Source organism: Mustela putorius, unplaced genomic scaffold (assembly GCF_011764305.1).
Source record: "Mustela putorius furo isolate JIRA1106 unplaced genomic scaffold, ASM1176430v1.1 tig00000450_pilon_pilon_pilon, whole genome shotgun sequence".
NCBI classification, from domain to species: domain Eukaryota; kingdom Metazoa; phylum Chordata; class Mammalia; order Carnivora; family Mustelidae; genus Mustela; species Mustela putorius.
This window is the reverse complement of record NW_025421385.1, coordinates 9,271,584-9,290,086: the sequence shown is the minus strand read 5'-3', so window position 1 is coordinate 9,290,086 and position 18,503 is coordinate 9,271,584. Positions and strand designations below refer to the sequence as shown.

The following is an 18,503-nucleotide window of genomic DNA, read 5'->3' as shown; positions in this document are numbered from 1 at the left end:
GGAGAGCCAGGCTCCCTCCCTGGTTGTCTTGGGGACACACACACACACACGCGCACATGCACACACACACGTGGGCTTCGCCCCACGGTCCTGACTGCTCAGGGAGCCTGAGCTCTCTTCCTTCCTTGGTCTGGCTCTGCCTCCTGGCGCACTCACCGAAACACCTGCAGCGCCCTTGGCCTGGCGCCGTCCCTCAGAGCTCCTGCTCAGTTTAAGGCAGGAACCTTAACGAGGTTTCCTCCCGCTGACGTCAGCCTTCAAATCTCCATCCCTGTCTGGGCTGCCCCAGGGAGCAGCTCCCTGTGCCCAGCTCCCCGTGGGCTCCCTGTGGCCTCTCTCGGCACTTTCAGGGGTTGGGGGTGTGCAGAGGCGGTGGGGGGGCAGACAGGGAAGGAGCCGGGGAGCTGAGGGGACAGCTCCGCCCACCTCACCCGGGCCTCTCCCTGATCTCCCAAGGGTCTCCGCTAGATGCACAGCTCCAGAAGGAGCTATGGGCAATGTCCAAGTTCCTTTCCCAGGGGCCCGTGTCTCCCGCTTAATGGAGAGGAGCCCTCTGGTGGTTCTGCAGTCCAGGAAGCCCCTCCCGGGGAGAGTGCAGGCGGACCTTGGCTCTCGGGGAGCAGTGCTTGCTGCCCCCCTGACTACTGACCTCCGGCCGGCCGGAGCTGAGCCCACCAGGTGCCCCTTCCGCTCTGCGCAGAGAGGCCATGTGCGCAGAGCAGACTCCCTGGTGGCCAAGTTCGTCTGGCCAGACCTGCTTTCCCTGTTGGGTTTGTTGCTGTTGGCAGGCAGCTTGCTGAGTCTCTCCCTCCCAACCATCTTGGCAGCAACGCTGACGGCTTATATTAAGGGAAAAGAAGGAAAGAACAGAACCTCTTTTCCCTTTATGTCTTGAGTGCTGTAGAGGGCATGTCCTCAGCCCCCGTCAGCCAGCAGCGGTGCACCCTGTGGACGGGCTCTTTGTCACGAGGGGGCCAGGAGGCGGCAGGGGTCCTGTGACCCAGGGGAAGGGCAAGCTGCTGGGCAGGGAGGCGGCGGGTGCCACCTAGAAGAAACCCGCTGAGGTCCCACCGAGCGGCGGCTCCCTCGGCCCTGAGCTCCCTGCCCCAGCAGCCCACCCACGGACCTCAGTCACAGCCCGACAAGGTGCTCCCTCCAGACTGTGTCATCACGAAGGGGCGAAGGGGACCCCACTCAGCTCGGCTGGCTGCTTTTATCTGGCAAGGCTCTCCGACGGCCACCTCCAGGCACTGGCTGGTGTTCTGGCTCCCAGTGGCGGGCACTTTGAGTTGCAGGGACCAGAGGGCCCAACGCTCTTCCAGTTTTTCAAGTTCATGGACTCTCTGGACAAGTCGAACCTGAAGCTATGTGGGAGGATCAGGGTGGGTTGGGCCTGAGGCTGGGTGCCGGGGAGGCCGCTGGCCCAGTTTCCACCCCAGAGCTCCTGAGAGCGCTCTGGAGTGCCCCAGAGGTTCCTTGTGTTGGGGGGAGGCCTCCGTCAGGATCCCCAAGCTGCCTGGAGCCCCTGCCATGCACCCCCATCCCTGGCCTCGCTTCCCCCCAGGTCTTGCGCCGGCCTGGGCCTGCTGGCCCTGACCCCGCGTCACCCCTTCCTGCCATCTCACGGGGCCGTGTGTCCGGCACCTCCCCTCGTGGGGCCCCAGAGGACCCTGGTGGGAGGATGGGGCACCCAGGAGCACACCCGCCTGAGGCTGACGCTTGCCTGGGTGGCACCGGTTACCTGGCAACGGGGAGCTGGATTATGAGCCCCCACCCTCTGGGCTGCCCCGTCCCTGAGAGGCCCATGGCATTTGGGGGTCTGTGAACACTGTGACTGTGGTCCTTCCCTCCTTGGCGCCCTCCCAGGAGCCCCGCGGGGGCGGGGGTGATGTCAGTTCAGAGCTGCGAGCCGGGGAGCCACGGCCGCCCCAGCTGTCTTCGGCCCGGGCTGGCCCCCTGCCCTGCTGCGGGCAGGATGCTCTTCGCAGTGCTGCGCTCCGAGGCTCTGTCCTTCCGTTTCAGGGTCGGGGCGCGTGAACAGCTCGGTCCCCCACGTGACTTCAACCCGGAGCTTGGGCCCTAGGCGGCGCGGTTGGCCCCCCACACGCCACCCCCCCGCCCCCCCCGCCGACTCCGGCCACCAGAGGTTTGCCGCGTCCCCGCCCTCGCTCCCTGGCCACCCTCTCCCTCTCCACTTTCAGAAGTTGCTCTGGGCCTCTTGCCACGCCAGCGACACGCCTATGATCAACTTCGACTTCCATCAGTTTGCCAAAGGTGGGAAGCTAGAGAAACTGGAGAACTTGTTGAGGCCGCAGCTGAAGCTGCACTGGGATGACTTTGACGTGTTCGCCAAGGGCGAGAATGTAAGTCCACGGTGAGTCTCCCTCCGCCTGGCTCCTCCCCGCTCCCCCGCTGTGCAGCTGCACTTGTGGTCTCCGGGGCCACAGGGTCAGGCATGGGGGGGATCCCGGCTTCCAGTGCCTTCTTCCCCTTCCTGCCTTCAGACCATGCTCGTGAATTTGGTGACTGGATGGCCAAGTGTAGTTTTCTGGCAAAATAAATGATAAATACAGGGACCAGGTGAAACCGTGGAGCTCTGGGAACCACAGAACTTACTGTCCGAACTGGTGAAAGCCCACGAGAGCGAAGAGGAACAGCTAGCGCCAGCCCCGTGGCCCGAGGAGCCTGGGGTCGGGATTTTCCTGCTCAGCGCTGAGCAGAGAAAGGAACCCGCTTCTCTCAAATCACAATGCAGTCAATTCTTGTTCTTCAGATTCTATGTTTGCAAATTGGCCCATCGCTAACACCGATTTGTCACCCCAAATCAACACTCATGGCCCTTTCAGGGTCATGGACAGACGAGCTCCGAACTGTGAGAAATTTGAGTCCCTGAGTTCACCCTGTTCCCAGCCGAGGGGGAGCAAAGCAACGCCTGCCTTTTGGTTTTGACTCTCCTAGATCGAGTGTCCTTTTTGTGGTCTGTGTGGTGCCCCGGGGTCATAGCTTTGTGCATTTTATTGGTTATTTCACTGTTTAAAATGCCCCCTCCCCCCCAGTGTAGTGCCACGAGCTGGCCGGTGTTCCCAAGCACGAGGCGGCCGTGCTGTGTCCGACGGGGACGGAGAAGCTTGGCGCAGCTCTCAGTGCAGCTGGCTCGGAGTCCGCGTTAAGCAGCGATCTGTGTTAAAGTGCCTTTGAATAGAAACGCCCATATAACAGGGTTATGTGTCGTGCAGTTGGGGAAAATGTGAGAGAGCAGAGGCTTGTAGGAACCCGACCCTCAGTTTCCCCTGGGAGCAGTAGTTCAGTCTGTGCTAATCTGCTAATGGTTCAGGTTGCTAATTGTTTTTTTCTTTTTTAAGATTTACTTATTTATTTGCGACATAGAGCAGGGGGGGAGGGGCAGAAGGAGAGGATCTCACACGAGATCCCTGCTGAACAGGGAGCCCAGCGCGGGGTTCAGTCTCACGACCCTGAGGTCATGATCTCATGACCTCATCTGAAACCAAGAGTCGGATGTTTCACCGACTGAGCCACCCAGGTGCCCCTCAACTCGCTGATTGGTCGTGGCCCCTGTGTAGACATAACTATGGCGAACAATGAGAATCGGCATGTTTTATAACGACCCGGGTGTGCGTGCCGCTCCAGCCGTGCTGGGGTCCCTCAGGTGTGTACGGAGGATCCTGGCCGGCTACCAGAGTAAGCAAGGGTCGGCCCCAGTTTTCCCAGAGACCTGCAGTCAAACGTAGGCCATCGTGCTGTGGGCTTTGTTCCTTCAACAGCTTGTAACCATTTGCATTTCTTGTCCCCCTAAGTTTTCAGAAAGGCACTCTGCGGATGAACTGTCTTGACTGCCTGGACCGAACCAACACAGTGCAGAGCTTCATAGCACTCGAGGTCTGTCCCTACCGTGCGAGGGCCCTTGGGCCACCTGGGTCACGTCCCATGCCTCCATCGGCAAGATGAGGGGACATCACTGGGCTAGCCTATTAACGGGGGGAACGTGGGGCAGATGCCAGGGCAGCTGCCTTGCCCGTACCGTGCGATGCCTTTGCCTTATTTGTACGCACACTTTGTGGAATGCACTCCGGACATGGTCACCCAGGGGAGCCTGGTGCCACCTTGAGAAACAGTGGTTCTGTGTAGTGATTGCTGCGAATATCCAGCTGGGCGAGGGCAGTGTGAGGCGGGCTCAGATGTGGCAGAATTTGATGCCCAGGAGGGAGACCTGAGTCTGCCTACCGGCCCAGTGCCTGGCTGACCTCTCCTGGCTCACGGCTGGGGGGAGGGGTGGGGTCACCGCCGGCTCCCAGGCTGTCCCTGATTGCTCTCATTCATCCCTCTGGTGGTCGGGGCTGGGCATGGGGGAGGAGGTCAGGAGGAAGGGGCGCAGAGGAGGTCTGCCGGCACGGTGAAGACCAGGTTGCCTCCGGTTGGGTGAGTGGTGGTTGGAAGCCCCACTCTTTGCTGCCAGGAGGCCCGTTCTCTGGAGGAGCACAGGGTGATCCACGGTCTGCCAAACAAGGGATTCACGGGGATGGTGCCTGGTGACACAGACCCGAAGCAGCTGTGGGTGGTGGGAGCTTCCAGGTGGGAAGATGGTGACATCTGTCCCTGCCTTGTCATCAGGTCCTTCATCTGCAGCTCGAGAGCCTGGGTCTGAACTCAAAGCCCATCGCGGACCGCTTCGTGGAGTCCTTCAAAGCCATGTGGTCTCTGAACGGGCACAGCCTTAGCAAGATGTTCACGGGCAGCCGGGCCCTGGAAGGGAAGGCCAAGGTAGGGGGAGACCGCAGGGAGAGAGGGAGGGCCTGCGTGGATCCCTCTCATGGCCTCTGGTCTGGCCCGTGGCAGGTGGGGAAGCTGAAGGATGGGGCTCGGTCCGTGTCTCGCACTATCCAGTCCAACTTCTTTGATGGGCTGAAGCAGGAGGCCATCGAGCTGCTGCTGGTCGGGGATGTCTGCACCGAGGAGTCCGCAGACAAGGGAAGGATGCTCTTGGACAACACGGCCCTGCTGGGTAAGGGGGCTCCCGCTCCACGTGCATGGTGCCCGGCCACCCAGAGGGAGTGTTGGGGGTGGGGGGAGGTGCCAGCCAGCCCTTCCCTCTCCTCCTCACATAACCCCAAACAGCAGGTAGCAGACACTCCCCTGAGCGGGGCGTCCGTGCTCTGCCCTCTGGCCCGTGACTTCAGCTGGACCGCGTGCCCTGAGCGGCCGACAGGTGTGGTTTGCGTTCTTTTATGAGACGACCAGTCGTGTGCAGCCACAAGAGGAGGCTCAGGACAAAACAGTTTATTCTTCAGACGGAAGGACATACAGGAGCGCCTGGGTGGCTCAGTCAGTTCAGTGTCTGTATCTTGACCTCGGGTCAGGTCATGATCTCAGGGTCATGAGATCGAGCCCCACATCTGGCATCAGGCTCCATGCTCAGCTTATGGAGTTTAAGATTCTCTCTCTCCCTCCAGCCCTCCCACTCTCACTCGTGCTGTCTCTCTCTCAAGAAAAAAAAAAAATGTACAGACCAAAGATGAAAGGATGGAAAAAGAAGTTTTATGCAAATGAAAATAAAAAGAAAGCTGGTGTAGCTATGCTCCTAGCCGACAAAAAGAGACTTTAAAACAAAGACTAAAAAGAAACAAAGAAGGGCATTACATAATGATAAAGGGGTCCATTAAGCAAGATGACATAACGTATATAAGTTTATATGCACCCAAAGTACGAGCACTAAGATACTTAAATATTAATGGGGCTAAAGGGAGAAATTTACAGCAATACAATAGTCAGGGACTTTAATATCCCACTTACATCAATGGATATCGTCCAGACAGAAAACGAATAAGGAGACACATTAGCCTTAAGCAACACATTAGACCAGATGGGCTTAACAGACATAAGCAGAACATTCCACCCAAAAGCCAGCAGAATACACATTCTTCTTAAGTAAGTGCACATGGAACATTGTTCCGGAGAGGTCATATGTTAGACCACGAAACAAGTCCTGATAAATTTAAGAAGACGGAAATCCTATTGGGCATTTTCTCTGACTGCAGTGGGATGAAACTAGAAATTATAAGAAAACTGGAAAAACAAAAACGTAGAGATTAAACAATTGCTACCGAACAACAAGTGGGTCATCAGAGAAGCAAGGGAGCAATTTTTTAAAAGTACCTAGAGATGAACAAAAATAGAAATAAAACAGGCCATAATCTTTAGGATGCAGCAAAAGCACTTTGGTGGGGAAAGGGCCTAGCAACCGAGGCCTGCCTCAAGAAACCAGAGAGAGCTCAGTCTGACTGTACAACTGAAGGAACTAGAAAAAGAAGAGCAAATGAAGCCCAAAGTCAGGTGAAGGAAAGAAGTAATAGAGATCAGAGTGGAAAATAAATAAAGATTTAAAAACAGCAGAAAAGATCTACAAGTTGGTTCTTTGAAAAAAATAAAACAATAAAACTTTAGCTAGACTAAACAAGAAAAGGGAGATGTCGCTAATCAGAAATGAAAAAGGAGAAATTACAGCAGACACCACAGAAATACAAAGGCTCATAGGAGACTACTACACGTAATTCAGACAGCCTGTAAGAGATACATAAATACCATTCTTCAAGACTGGATCATGAAGAAATAAAAAATCTGGGTAGACCGATTATTAGGAGATTGAATCAGAAACCAAAAACCTCCCAAGCCCAGAACCTGGCTTTCTCAGTAGAACACAGAACACTTTGATCTCTCTTGGTTGTGAATTTGAGCCCCCTGTTGGGCAAAGAGATTAAAAAAAAAATAAAATAGAGTGGTTACAAATTAAAACCAAAACCAATACACGTTAAGTCCCATGTCCTGAAAGCATCACTCGTGAATTCTGCCAAACATTCGAAGATGAAATACTTGTCCTCCTCCTCTCTTCCAAAAAATTCAAAAGTAGGGACTACTTCCAAACTCATTTTATGAGACCATCACTACCCTGATATCAAAACCAGACAAGGATGCCATGCATCCACACTAAAAATTGCAGGCCAGTGTCGCTGATGAACACTGACACAAAAAATCTACAGTGCAATATTAACAAACCAAATTCAACAATACATCCAAAGGATCAGTTACAACAATCAGGAGGGATTTATTCCAGTGATGCAAGAATGGTTCAACATCCACAAATCAATCAACTAATACACCACATGAACGAAATGAAAGATAAAAATCCTGCTGATCAGGGGGTCTGGGTGGCTCAGTCAATTAAGTGTCTGCCTTTGGCTTGGGTCATGATCTCAGGGTCCTGGGATCAACCCTCCAAGTCAGGCCCCCTGCTCAGTGGGGAGTATGCTGCTCACTCTTTCTCTGCCCCCCCACACCCCCCCACACACATATGCTCTCACGCTCTATCGTTCAAATCTTTTTAAAAATCCTGTTGAAAATAAATAAAAATTTAAAATCTTGTTGATCATCTCAATAGATGTAGAAAAGGCACTTGACAAAATTCAACTGATAAAAATTCTCAACCGAGTGGGTAGAGAGAATTTGCCTAAACGTAATGATGGTGGTTGTCTATGACAAGTCCACAGCCAACATTACACTCAGTGGTGAAAAGCTGGAAGCTTCTCATCTGAGATCAGGAGCAAGACAGGGATGCCTAGTCTGGCCACTTTTATTCAGTGTATATTAGAAGTCTAGCCCACAGGAATTAGGCAAGAAAAAGAAAAATTTTCTTTTTCTAATTCCAATTAAAAAGAAAGAATTAGAAATTAGAAAGAATTAGAAAGAATAAAACTGTCATTATTTGCAAATGACATACTATATATAGACAACTCAAAAGACCACACACAAACTGTTAGAACTGATACATGAGTGAAGTAGCAGGATACAAAATCAAAAGACAGAAATCTGTGGTATTTCTATACATTAATGATCTGTACTCTGGAAACTGTAAGGCACTGATGAACAAAACTGAGAAAGAGGCAAATAAATGGAAAGCCCTCCTGTGTTCCTGGTTTGGAAGAATTAATATTGTTGAAATGTGCATACCACCAAAATAATGTACAGATTCAGTGTAATCCCTATCAAAATTCCAGTGGCATTTTTCACAGAACTAAAACAAATAATGTTAAAATCTGTACAGAATCACAAAGGCCCTGAACAGCCAAGGCAATCTTGAGTAAAAAGAACAAAGCTGGAGGTATCCAGCTCCCTGATTTCAAACTAAACTATAAAGTTATATTAAAACCATATAATATTCAGGTAAAAACACAGGACAATGGAACAAAATTGAGAGCCCATATTTAAACTCATACTCGTATGGACAGGAAATTCATGACAAAGCAGCCAAGAATATACAATGAAGGAAAGACTGTCCCTTCAGTAAATGATGTTGGGAAAACTCGACAGTGGTACACAAAAGCCAAATCACAGAAAAATGGATTAAAGACTTGAATGTAAGACTTAAAACCATAAAACCTCTAGAGGAAAATACAAGTGGTGAGCTCCCCAGCCTTGCTCTAAGCCATGTTTTTTGGGATCTGTCTCTAAAGGGAAGGAAACAAAAGCACACATAAACAGATGGAGTTACAGCAAATAGTAAAGCTTCTGTGTGGCGGAAGAGATCATCAGAACAAAAAAGCCAGGGGCGCTTGAGTGGCTCAGTCGGATTAGCATCTGACTCTTGGTTTTAGCTCAGGTTGAGATCTCAGGGTTGTGAGATCAAGGCCCACGTCAGGCTTCATGCTGCGTGTGGAGTCTGCTTAGGATTCTCTCTCCACCTCCCTAAAAAAAAAAAAAAAAGAAAGAAAGGCAGCCTACTGAATGGGAGAAGATTTTTGCAAAGCCTAATTGGATAAGGGGTAAATATCAAAATATGTGAAGAACTCCTGCAACTCAACAGCAACAACAAAAAATCAAGCAACCTGATTAAAAAAAAAAAAAAATGGGCCGAGGATCTGAATAAACCTGAATATTTACAAAGAAAACATATGGGCAGTGGAGTGGCCCATGAGAAGATGTTAGCATCACTTGTCATAGGGATGCAAATCAGAAGGAAATAAGGTCTCACCTCACCTTATTTGAGGTGAGCTGGCACAACATAATGATTTAATATGTGTGAACGTTGTGAAATGATCACAGCAAGTCTAGTTAATATCTATGCACACATAGTTACGAAAAAGTTGTTTGTTTGTTTTTTTCTTGTAAGACCATTTCAGAGCGACTCTCTTAGCAACTTTGAAATACGCAACACAGGATCATAAAAGTCTGGTGTCGCTGCTGTACGTTCATCCCAGGACTTATAATTGTACCTTTTGAATCCCTTCACCTTTTCCTCCCCTAACCCCGTCACCCCCCAGTCCGTGCTCTGTATCTGTAAGTTCATGGTTTTGGGGGGGGGTTGGTTTTTGTCTTCCACCTGTGAATGAGCTGGGCAGGTGTCTTTGAGGGAATTTTAATGGCACTTTATCCCCTAGACCCTATAAATGCTATAGAGCTCTCAGTGGAGAAGAAGAGGGGAACCCAGCATTTTTCCTTATAGGAATATGTAAGCATTAAGGGATTTTTGAAAAATGAATCTGCCCATGCTCACCATGGTTTCACAGCCGCTTTGCTGCTCTCATTCTTCCACGGGGTCTGACTCTCACTTGGCTTCCGGTAGCCACTGTGGTTATTTGTGTCGACCGCAGACAAGGCCAGCTCGGTCAAAGCTGCGGGAGGGTCTGCGTAGCACAGCACGTTGTTGAGTAGACGGGTAGGCGTGACTTCTATTCGGGGTAAGTCGCTAGTTTAAAAAATGGACTGTATTTTGGATATCCAGAGCATGGACCTGGTTCAGGGCAATGATTTTTTAAAGGCTTGAGTCCAGTATAAAGCCAACGAAACATCCCCTGAGGGATGGAGGGTGAAAAAAGGCAAAGATAGGGTAGGCTGTAGGCTGTTTCAAGTTTCAGATAAGGATGTTTAAACTGTGGTAGGTCGCAGTGTCCCCTCGCTGATGCCCCCCTGGATCGTGGAGGAAATGCCATGGCAGAGGCTCCCTGTGGGGTCTGGTCGGCTAACGCCTGTGGAGGAAGAACATCTGTCTGGTCCTGTGTTTTCAGGACTTTGTCGCAAAAATGCCCCAGGGAAGTGTACTGGTTATGGTGGCTTTAGCCGCCTTTTTTTTTTTTTTTTTTTTTTAAGATTTTACTTATTCATTTGAGAAAGAGAGAGAGCACAAGCAGGGGGAGGCACAAAGGGAGAAGCAGGCTCCCCACTGAGCAAAGAGCCTGATAATGGGGCCCGATCCCAGGACCCTGGGATAATGACCCGAGCCGAAGGCAGATGCTTAACCGACTGAGCCACCCAGGGGCTTCTGGCTTTAGCCCCTTCCCAGCTTCTCGCGGAACACCCCTGACCCCGTCTGTAGGATCGCAGCCCCCTCTCCGACAGGGAGCCCCCTCCGTGGTTTTGCACGTGGCAGTGCAGCGCGGACACGCGGGCCCTCTCCTGCCTCCTCGCAGTGACGCCCAGGATCCTGAGAGCCATGGCGGAGCGCCAGTCAGAATTCACGACTTTCAAGCGGATCCGCATTGCCACGGGGACCTGGAACGTGAACGGAGGCAAGCAGTTCCGGAGCAACCTCCTGGGCACGGCCGAGCTGGCCGACTGGCTGCTCGACTCCCCCAGGCTCGCCGGCCTCACGGGCTCCCAGGGTGAGCACAGCGGCCTTGACCGGCCCATGCAGCGTCCGGGGGGCCCTCGGCTTGACCTTTCCCCGCAGCCCATGACTCCCGCGATTTGGTAGTGGGTGTTCTCACCCAGAGCGTTCAGGAAGGTCCCGGGGCTTCCAGAACACATCTGGAAAATCGTGGGACACCTTGTCTCTTCCGAACGTGTGGCAGGGTGGTCGGGGTGGGGAGTCTCCTGGAAGGTAACACGGAATGGCTTCAGAACAAGGGTTTGAAGCAGGAATGCTCTTCTGCAGGCAGCATGGCTGTGGGGCCGCTGTTTCCAGCTCCCTTAGATCCTGCAAGAGAGCCCTGATCCGCCTCTCGGCCGTATCCATTCTCAGCAGCGGCCCCGAGCCTTGCCCAGAGCCCATCCCTCACTGTCCCGGGCAGTCTGTACCCCCACCTCTGCTGCCTTGTGGCACATGGTGGCTCAAGTCCATGGCCCAGGGTTCCTGGGGTTCCTGTGGTGGCAGCGACTATTCATGGTGTCCCCGGGGCAAGCCCTACATGTGCAGAGAACGTGAGAGCAGCCCCCGTTGAAGGAGCTTCCCTCCCCTCTCTCGGGTCTCCCTGTCTGCAGTGCTGGGAGCCACGGCCTGGCTTGAGGGCTCAGGGGCCGAGTAGCAGAGGGTGGGGAGGCACTGGGAGATGTGGCCAGTGGCTGGGGGGACGGGTCCTATTAATTCCTCCGCTTCCCTGTTAAAGGGGACATGGAGAGGAGGGGTGCGCAATGCCTCAGCTTGCTGTGCTCCCCATAAAACACATGTCCACAGCAGACCTCCGCGGTCCCCAGCTGGACAGGGTTTCCCCTCCTCCAGCCACCAGGAATGGCAGTCCCCCGGGGCCAGGACCCCATCAGTCCGTCATGAACCAGGCAAGGCCCGGCCCCGCACTGTGCAGAGTATAGAGGGACACGGGCAAGCGTGGAACATGCCTTTGGGTCTGATGCCCGTGTTGGTGGCCAGGAAGGAAGAAGGACCCACAGGGCAGTGCCCTTACTACCCGCAGGGTGGGGTGGGGACTTCACACATGTCCTCTGATGGATGCTTCATGACGTCCTTGGGAGATGGCAGCTCCTGTCCCTTCTGAAGACAAAGGAACAGGTTTAGAGAGGTCACTGATGCCCCAGGATGGACACCGGGAAAGGCTGTGGGCGCCGGGAAGGTGAGGATCAGCACGGAGCCTCTCGGAGCCACCTGGACAAGTGCACCCACGCAGCGGCACACCCGGGCTCAAATGGGTCACACGGGGCACCCCACGAGTCCACAAACGCAGGTCTTGTGCTGATTTCCCTCAACTCCTGCCTTTCCCCCAGATGAGGACAGCCCGGCTGACATATTTGCCGTGGGGTTTGAAGAGATGGTGGAACTGAGCGCGGGGAATATCGTCAATGCCAGGTGAGTGTCCGGGCACGGGGGTGCAGGGTCGTACCCGCAAACTCACCCGAGGTTCCCCAAGCCAGGTGCCAGGCCGGGAGTGGGACACTGGGTCTGTCCTGCTTCTGCCTCTCCTGCCCTGTGGCCCTCGGTGTGTGGATTCTCGTGATGGCACTCCTGCCCCGCCCATACACTGGCAGATGTGCAGCTCCCGTTCCTCTTTCTTAACAAATTAAGGAAATCGAAGGAAGGGCGGGCTCGGCTGCGTGCGGAGGCTGAGTCACGCTGTGAGCTGGCGTGCGCACACCTGGAGGGCGTGGCTGATGGCCGGGCTGGGGGGCGGGTGTTGACTCACCTTTCCCGGGGAAGGTGAGAAGCAGAAGTGTGGGGGAAAAGGTGCATCTCTTCTCAACACCAGATACAAAGGAAAGGAAACCGCTGCATTGACATTTTGTATAGGGTCAGCTGGACTTTTTCTTTCTTGTTTAATCTCAAGGAACTTTCTGAACCAATAACACCTGATCTCAGCAGCTCTTAGGAGCGAGGTGCTGTGATGGGTTTTAGTGGCAGGGGTGGGGTGCGGTATGAGCGATGATGTGTACGACACAGCCAGAAATACACGGACAGCCCGCTGCGGAGATGAAAGCATGGCACTCACACGGGAGAGGGGACAGTGTGACAGCAGTCCTATGAGAAGAATAGGAGTTGAAGGAGTGTGTCAGTGGGAGAGCCCATCTCCAGCAGAACGTGAAGCGTCATTTCTTTCTCGTCTCCAGTACCACCAACAGGAAGATGTGGGGTGAGCAGCTCCAGAAAGCCATCTCACGCTCTCATAGGTACATTCTCTTGACTTCGGCACAGCTGGTGGGCGTCTGTCTGTATATCTTTGTACGTCCATACCATGTCCCATTCATCAGGTAAGAACATTCGGTTTACGAACATCTGGGGGACGCGGGGTTGTTCGTCTCGGTGTTTTGTTCAGACTTCCTCTCCCTCCTCCCCTCCTGCAACAGGAATCAGGACTCACCATTATTCTAGATAAATGTAGCAGCCCCCCGAGGAAAAAGCAGGCTGAATAGAATATTGTCTGGAGATTAAAATGCCACAGCGGGAAGGAACCTTGCGGGCCAGGAAGCTGAACTCCTTCAGAAGGAGTGATTGTTCTCCTCCCAGGCTCAGTCTTGTGCAAGGAAAGGGATTCCTTGTTGAAGTTTTAGGCAGGAAACCTGTGACCAAGAGCTGAGTAACCCGGCGGGAAATGCCAATGCTTTTGTCTCTTTTTAAAAGCGTTCTGAATAAGACGTGTGCGCAGAACGCCTCTACCGCTGTCACCCCACCGTAGCGCCGCTCTAGTGGCTGCTGTGTGTGTGTCAGAAAGGGAGCCCTCAGCACATGGGTGCCCTCTTAGGAAAGAGTGTGCGCGTGTGTATGCGTGTGTGTGCGTGTGTGTGTACATGTGTCTGTGTGCATTGCGTGTTTTAAGGTTTGGGAAGAATTCACCTTTTCCCTCAATGAGTCATGACCTCCCACTGCTACCTTCTCACTCATGTCCCTAGAATCTCCGCCCATGCCCAGCTAAACTCACTGCCTATGCCAGGCTAGACCTTGCCCCCTCCTGGTTAAACACCTCTGAACATTTAGAGGACCAGAGGCATGCCAGGGCCCGTGCTGGGAGAGCGGGACTATGCTCCCTGTTCACAGTCCTCACCTATGACTTTGGGAAATTCCTTAAGTCCGTGTCTCCCCGACTGTTTGTTCTGGCAGTTGGGTGGTGTCCAGAGTGCATGAGTGGAAGTCGGCAAAGGTCAGGGTCAGGGTAAAGGTTAGAGTTGAACCGTGAGTGAGGAAGCTATACTCAGGAGCTCCAGATTTCCCTGCAGCCGCCCTGGGACCCCAGCCTCTCCTCCAGTCTTAGCTGGCTTAGCTCGTAGGCTTCTGGGCCGGTTACCCCCCCGCCTCATCTGCCCACTGATAGTCCCAGGGAGCAGGTGTCAGCCTCCGAGTGCCTCAGGCTCCGTCCTGTAGACCCGTGCACTCACACATGTGCGTTGTCACCTGGCATCATGTGTGAGCAGGTGTCTGCGAGGAGGCTGCCTAGGCACCAGGTAGCCCAGCACCAGTCACTAGATGTTTCCTGTTTCTTAATGCAGCCGTGACGGGTGGGCAGGGGACAGGGCTGTCCACACGGCCTCCGGGGGACGGGGACTTGGGAGAACTTGGGAGCGCAAAGCAGGGCTAGGGTGGGAAGCTTCCCAGGTGCCTTTGTGAGCGCGGGGCCCTTGAGAGCTGGGGTAGTGGAGAGGGTCCTCTGGGCTGCCACAGGGAGAGGAGAGAGGTCCGGAGTCACTGGGTGGCCTGGCTGCCCAGAAGGCCGTCCCAACAGCGCAGCCCCCCGCTGCCACAAGCTGGTTCACACTCTTCCTTTTTAGCCGCTAAGGAGCCGCTGCGTGTGCACCTTGTGTGTTGCAGGGACGTGGCCATCGACACGGTGAAGACGGGCATGGGGGGAAAGGCCGGGAACAAAGGGGCCGTGGGCATCCGCTTCCAGTTCCACAGCACCAGCTTCTGCTTCGTGTGCAGCCACCTGACGGCCGGGCAGTCCCAGGTGAAGGAGAGGAACGAAGACTACAGGGAGATCACCCAGAAGCTGAGTTTCCCAATGGTGAGAGCACACGGTGGCCTGGGATGTGCCCCGGGCACGCGTGCTAGCTGCCTGCTTGCGGCCGCCACACACGTGGTTTCCGGAGCTGCTGATAGAGGCCGGCATGGGGTGGGGGACAGGAAGCCACTCTAGGAGGGTCCCTGCTGCCGCCGCCAGGGGGCTCAGCTCCCGGGGAGGGGACGTGACCTAGGATGGGGCAGTAGAGCGAAGCCCCGGGGATGTCCCTGGAGTATTCTGTGCCCTGTCTCTATTATATGTTTCCCGAATGTCCTTATGCACCCCACATTTCTCTTGGCATTTTTGTGCGTTTTCTGGTTTTCTTGTTCACTGTCCCTGCTTTGTCCAAGTTAGTGAAGAACATCTGAATCCAAACAGTAGGAGACTTGTCTTTCTTAAGAGTCATGGTCTTCAGACCTACCTACTCTTGCAGCTCAGATAAGAATGCCCATTTTTTTGAAATCTGTGTGTTCATGACCAAGGGGTCTGCATCCTCCCTCCTGGGCGCTGGGTTGCAGACAGCCTGCGCCACGCTGCCCTCTAGCGGTGGCAGGCGTTTCTATCCCAGAGCCAGGGCATCTCTCCAGACTCCGATTGTTCCCCTGCCTGCGACGCTTGCCTGCACACCTTCAGCCTGGTGCAGTCCCCAGTCTCCCTGCAGTGAGCGGAGGCCAGCTCTTTCCATCACGTGTTCTGCCAGTGTCTGTGACTCCGCTGGCTGGGTGGTGGAGCTCCTCCCTGTGAGGCCAGATAGACCCGTAAACCTGACATCCTGTGTACTGGGCTACACGAGTACTCGAGGTAGAACGCCTTCATTTTCACTAATAAGTGCTGTAATCTCTGCCGTGGATTAAAGAAGAAACACGTAGAGTTGGGAAATTTACGACATGAAGTCGTCCAGACCACAGAGGACATGATGCATGTTTTCTTTGTGTGTTCCTTTAGTTAAAAAAAAAAAAAAAAAGTCCAGCCTTTCTCACTTAAAGTGCTATTTGAAATAGGAAACTTTGGACACATGCAAAATATTCAAAGGGCTTAAAATAGAGCTTTTTTTTTTTTCAGTAGAAATATTGAGGATACCTGTATAAGTTAATACTTTACACCTGAGCTGCCCAGCAGACTAGCCTCAAGCAGGGATTTAAATAAAATGAAAAGTTCTTTGGTTACATGGGCCATGTTTCCTGATGGCCACTCGGTGGCTGCTGGTGGCCGCTTGAGGCTGGTGGCTCCTGTTTTGGACAGCGTGGACAGAGAACATTTCCATCACTGTGGAATGTTCTGTCGGGCAAGCAGTGCTCTACGCACTTATTGATTTGGTTGTGGTCATGTTAATCTTCTGTCCCGATTAGACTGGAGATGCCACATGAGGATAGTAGAAACAGATTTTGGAGTTAGGCAGATCTGAGTCCAAAGTTGCCTTTATTATACATTGGTGTAACTGCAGCAGGTTCTTTTGAACTTTTTATTTTTATCTAAAGGAGAACCAACAGTGCGTGCCTCACAGGGTTGCTGTGAGGGCAGTGTGCCCCCAGAACAGAGCCCAGCACAGGTGCATGGGCGATAGGGGTGGTGTGTTGTGGCTGCTGTTGTTGGCACTGTGATTCATGGCAGGGAGGGAAGGGCGAGGGTCCCACACTCTCCAGGGTTGTGCTGGGGACCACAGGCTCAGGGTGAGCCAGACAGGGCAGGGGGAGGGAAGAAAGGGATAGAGTGTCACAGGAGGAAAATGGATAAAATCCGTGACATTTTACAAAGTTGCACATTCTGGACCTTTTGATGTTTGTAAGCCTCATAACACTGAATGTTTGGACAACTCGTCTTTGGATGTAGATGTAAGGAAAGCAGGAACACAGCCTGGTCTCAGAGCTGGGACCGGCGCAGTGAAGACGGGCAGTCGTGGTTCCCCATTAGATAGGAACTTTCCCTAAACCACTCAGAAACACCGTCATTTAAAATGAAGATAGCTAGAAAAGCTCCCCAGCAGGTGTACAGGATTAAGGAAAGATGAGGTACTCTCTGTGAAGTCTTTCGTTAAGTAGCTTTTTAGGGAGAAAGACATCTTTGTCATCTGCCTGGTGAGCTTTCCTCCCCCTCTCCCACTCCTTTGCAAGGTGGGCCAGAATGACTGTGATTTTCTTGAAACAGGGAAGAAACATTTTTTCTCACGATTATGTGTTTTGGTGCGGCGATTTCAACTACCGCATCGACCTCACTTATGAGGAAGTCTTCTATTTTGTCAAACGCCAAGACTGGAAGAAACTTCTGGAATTTGATCAGCTGCAGCTACAGAAATCAAGTGGGAAAGTAAGTTGGACTCTTGAGCCCATAGCTGTGCTCCATTGGAGTCAGAGCTCCTGGGGGTGAGGGGTACATGTCTGCAATGACCACAGTGTGGTGAGGCTGCTGAACACCGGTGCGGGCAAGCCCACCCCACCCCATGTCCAGGCCAGCCTCACAGGGCTGGCTGTCCTTACATATACTTGGCCATCAAGTGACATTCCAGTACTCTGTTTTCATGAGATCTCTGTTTCTCATTGGCAAGCACACTAACATGTTAGAACAATACTTGATATACTTTATACACCAATTTGGGCAGATAATCCTCAGGGCCATCCTATAAATTCAGTACTGTACCCATTTTATAGACAAGAAGACTGAGGCCCAGGTCCCATGAGCCCAAGGTCACACAGTACACAGAGTCACAATGCCGCCCACAGCTGTCAAGCTACAGAGCTCACGTTTATCCCCTATATGATCCATGTGTGGTTTCTTTTTTAAAGATTTATTGATTTCTTGTAGAGAGATGGAACATGAGTGGGGGAGGGGCAGAGGGAAAGAATCTCAAGCAGACTTCCCACCGAGCATGGAGCCCAAGAGGGATTGATCTCATGACCCTGAGATTATGACCTGAGCAGAAATCAAGAGTCAGATGCTCAATTGAGTGAGCCACCAGGTGCCCCCCCCACCATGTGCTTTTTTTTTAGTGACGTGATAGGAAAGATTCAAGTATGGATCTGCTCTTAGTTCCTCCAGGTCACCCTGGCCAACCTCCAGGTGATCCAGAACATCTTCTCCAGCTAATACTGTTGCTCGTTTGGTTGCCTGTTAGCTTTGTAGCCGGCGGGGGAGTTGACGGGAGCACAGCTGCGCTCCGTTTACCTTTTGAAAATCAAGCGGCTGGTCCCGTGTCCGGAGGCGTTGAGGTCTCCCCTACAGCAAGAGTCAGACATTCTTTGCGGTTTCCTGTTCACTCCCGGCTCAGCCTGCCACGGACGTGGATTGCTGAGGGGTGGCCCGACGGAAAAGGAACCACACCTTCCCTGTCTAGAGCAGGTTTTTCTTTCTCCCCTCTACTGGTGCTGTCCACACCGTCCTGCAGGTGCCCGGAGAGAAGTAGTGAGGTCTTTCCAGGGTCGTCTCACAGTGCTGGGGCTAGATCTAGAGCCAAACAGAAACAGAATTCAGTTTCAGGTCTGGGCTTCCGTTGACGCAACTCACTGAGTTAGCGAATGTCAACGAAGGCCTTGTCGGGTCGGGTCGGGCCGGGCATTGCGCTGACGCTGAGCAGATGGACAGCTGGGATCCTCGCCTCGCGCCTTCCCCTGTCTCCCGGGCACTGACGTGGACGGTGGTACCTCGGGTACCCGAGCTGGGTGGGAGATCCCGGGGTGGTGTGTAAGTCAGTGGAATGAGCAGCCACCCCTCTCCTGCTAATGAAATAGCACGCCCGTGTTCAGTTGTAAACATACTTACAACTACAAGGCAGATTCTGTCTTTTTTAGG

General features: G+C 53.1%; 1 protein-coding gene across 5 annotated transcripts in view; it reads left to right on the top strand.

The window, feature by feature from the left end:
- Positions 1-18,503, top strand: part of SYNJ2 (synaptojanin 2) — a 94,940-nt gene that overhangs the window by 56,910 nt on the left and 19,527 nt on the right. For all 5 annotated transcript variants that reach the window (XM_045080120.1, XM_045080121.1, XM_045080119.1 and 2 more), the window contains 9 exons: positions 2,202-2,374; positions 3,816-3,897; positions 4,630-4,779; positions 4,855-5,020; positions 10,476-10,667; positions 12,001-12,082; positions 12,838-12,978; positions 14,531-14,723; positions 16,866-17,024. In XM_045080120.1, the coding sequence (XP_044936055.1) occupies positions 2,202-2,374; positions 3,816-3,897; positions 4,630-4,779; positions 4,855-5,020; positions 10,476-10,667; positions 12,001-12,082; positions 12,838-12,978; positions 14,531-14,723; positions 16,866-17,024 (1,338 nt within the window). The remainder of the gene's footprint in view (positions 1-2,201; positions 2,375-3,815; positions 3,898-4,629; positions 4,780-4,854; positions 5,021-10,475; positions 10,668-12,000; positions 12,083-12,837; positions 12,979-14,530; positions 14,724-16,865; positions 17,025-18,503) is intronic.